The sequence below is a fragment of the Acanthisitta chloris genome, unplaced genomic scaffold, assembly GCF_000695815.1.
Source record: "Acanthisitta chloris isolate BGI_N310 unplaced genomic scaffold, ASM69581v1 scaffold17837, whole genome shotgun sequence".
NCBI lineage: Eukaryota > Metazoa > Chordata > Aves > Passeriformes > Acanthisittidae > Acanthisitta > Acanthisitta chloris.
The window spans coordinates 13002-14623 of NW_008681128.1; the positions used below are offsets into that span (position 1 = coordinate 13002).

A 1622-nucleotide genomic window follows, 5' to 3' on the forward strand; every position below is an offset into this window, starting at 1 on the left:
TTTAGCGAGTGACAGGGCGCCGGCCGGCCGTCCAGCGGATCCGCAGCTGGTCGAGGCCCCGCTCCAGGATCTCCAGGTTGGAGGGGCCAGTGTGGCTCGGCCCATCTGTGGGGAAGCACAGGGGTTGTCATCTCCAGGGTGCATGAGGCAGTGGGGAGACCTTGCTGGGATGGCACAGCTGTGTGCCCGGTGGGATGGGATGTCCAGGAGGGCATTTTGGGGGGAATGAGTGCTAAGGGTGCATCCACGATGAGCACAGCCAGGCACCCAGCACTGCCAGCGCTCGAGCCCCTCAGGGAAGAGGATGAGGGCCCATACCCAGCTGGCGCAGGGTGCCCCCAACACTTGTGCACACCCTGCGTGTCATCAGTGGCACCAGTGTGCCCAGCAGCTTGAAGTCACCGACGTAGAAGAAGAAGGCTTCAGCAGGCATTGAGGCCACACGGATCAGCTCCTTGTGGTCAGCGTTCTTAATCCCTGGGACAGAGGGAGATGCTAGGTGAGGGAGGGACTCTGAACAAAGCGGGAGACCCTCACACATGGTGCTGAAGCCTCGCTCACCCACGGCAAAGATCTTGATGCCCTGGCTCTTCAGCTTCGCTGCTGGCCCCTCAGCATCATCCTGGGACTTGCCATCCGTGATGAGGATGCAGATCTGCAGGGCCGGGCAAGAGCTGTGAGATCCAGCACAAGGCCCATGGACTTATCACTTCTCCCCGTGGGTGTCCCCAGGGCCACAGCCCTGCACGTACCTGGGGGACTCCAGGCCGGAGCTGCTTGGGGCCAAAGAAGTTGTCAGCAACATAGCGGAAGCCAGCACCGGTCCGTGTGTTGCCACCCTTGTAGCTCAGCTGCTGGATGGCTCTCCGGACACTCATGCCATCAGTGTGCTGTGAGAAGGGGAACTCCACCCTGGGAGATGCAGGAGGACACTGTCACCTCCCAGCCCTGCCATCCTGCCCCCTCACGTGCCCCACCCTGGGGCTCACCGCAGGTCATCACTGTACTGTGCCACGGCGAAGCGCACTGCCTTCTCTCCCACCACCTGCACGAAGGGCCCCACCAGGTCATCCATGAAGGTGCGGACAGCACGGAAATTGCTCCTGCCGATGCTGGATGAGCCATCCACCAGGAAGGCGATGTCAGCTTCCAGCACATCCTCGCACACCGCTGTGGGGCAGTGACAGCGCTCAGGGCATAGACTGGAACCACAGCATGGTGGTGCTGAGCCCCTCTCATTGTCCCACCTGCCTCATGCACCCAGTGCTCCGCACCCACCTTGGCTCCTTTTCTGCGCTGTGGCAGCCGGGGGACTCAGGAATGCGGGGAGCATTGCCAGGAGCAGGAGCCGGCCGCTCATCGTGGGAGCCTGCGGAAGAGGATGCTGCCGCCACCTCCCCACACCAGCCCCACTCCTCGGGGACCGCAGTCCGGGAGGTCCCGGCACCACCCGTGCCAGGACACCTGGCAGGGTCCCACGGCACAAGGAAAGCCCCTGATTCGGGCCGGGGTAGAGGGGCAGCAGCCTGCCCGTGTACACCCGGTGGGGCTATCCGCGGTGCGGGGGGTACGGGGAGCGCCTGGCCCCGCTCCAGCTCTTCCTCTCCAGCCCGGGCTCTGCC

The 1622-nt window shown here is 64.1% G+C and overlaps 1 protein-coding gene across 1 annotated transcript in view; it reads right to left on the reverse strand.

The window, feature by feature from the left end:
• COL7A1 (collagen, type VII, alpha 1) overlaps window positions 1-1360 on the reverse strand; it is a gene marked incomplete at its 3' end in the record, with an annotated part of 14352 nt that extends 12992 nt beyond the window's left edge. The window contains exons 1-6 of the mRNA XM_009077992.1: window positions 1279-1360; window positions 990-1170; window positions 753-912; window positions 562-655; window positions 319-477; window positions 25-105 (exon numbers count right to left, since the gene is read on the reverse strand). Coding sequence (XP_009076240.1) covers window positions 25-105; window positions 319-477; window positions 562-655; window positions 753-912; window positions 990-1170; window positions 1279-1360 — 757 coding nt within the window. The remainder of the gene's footprint in view (window positions 1-24; window positions 106-318; window positions 478-561; window positions 656-752; window positions 913-989; window positions 1171-1278) is intronic.
• Between the last annotated feature and the right edge of the window lie 262 nt (window positions 1361-1622).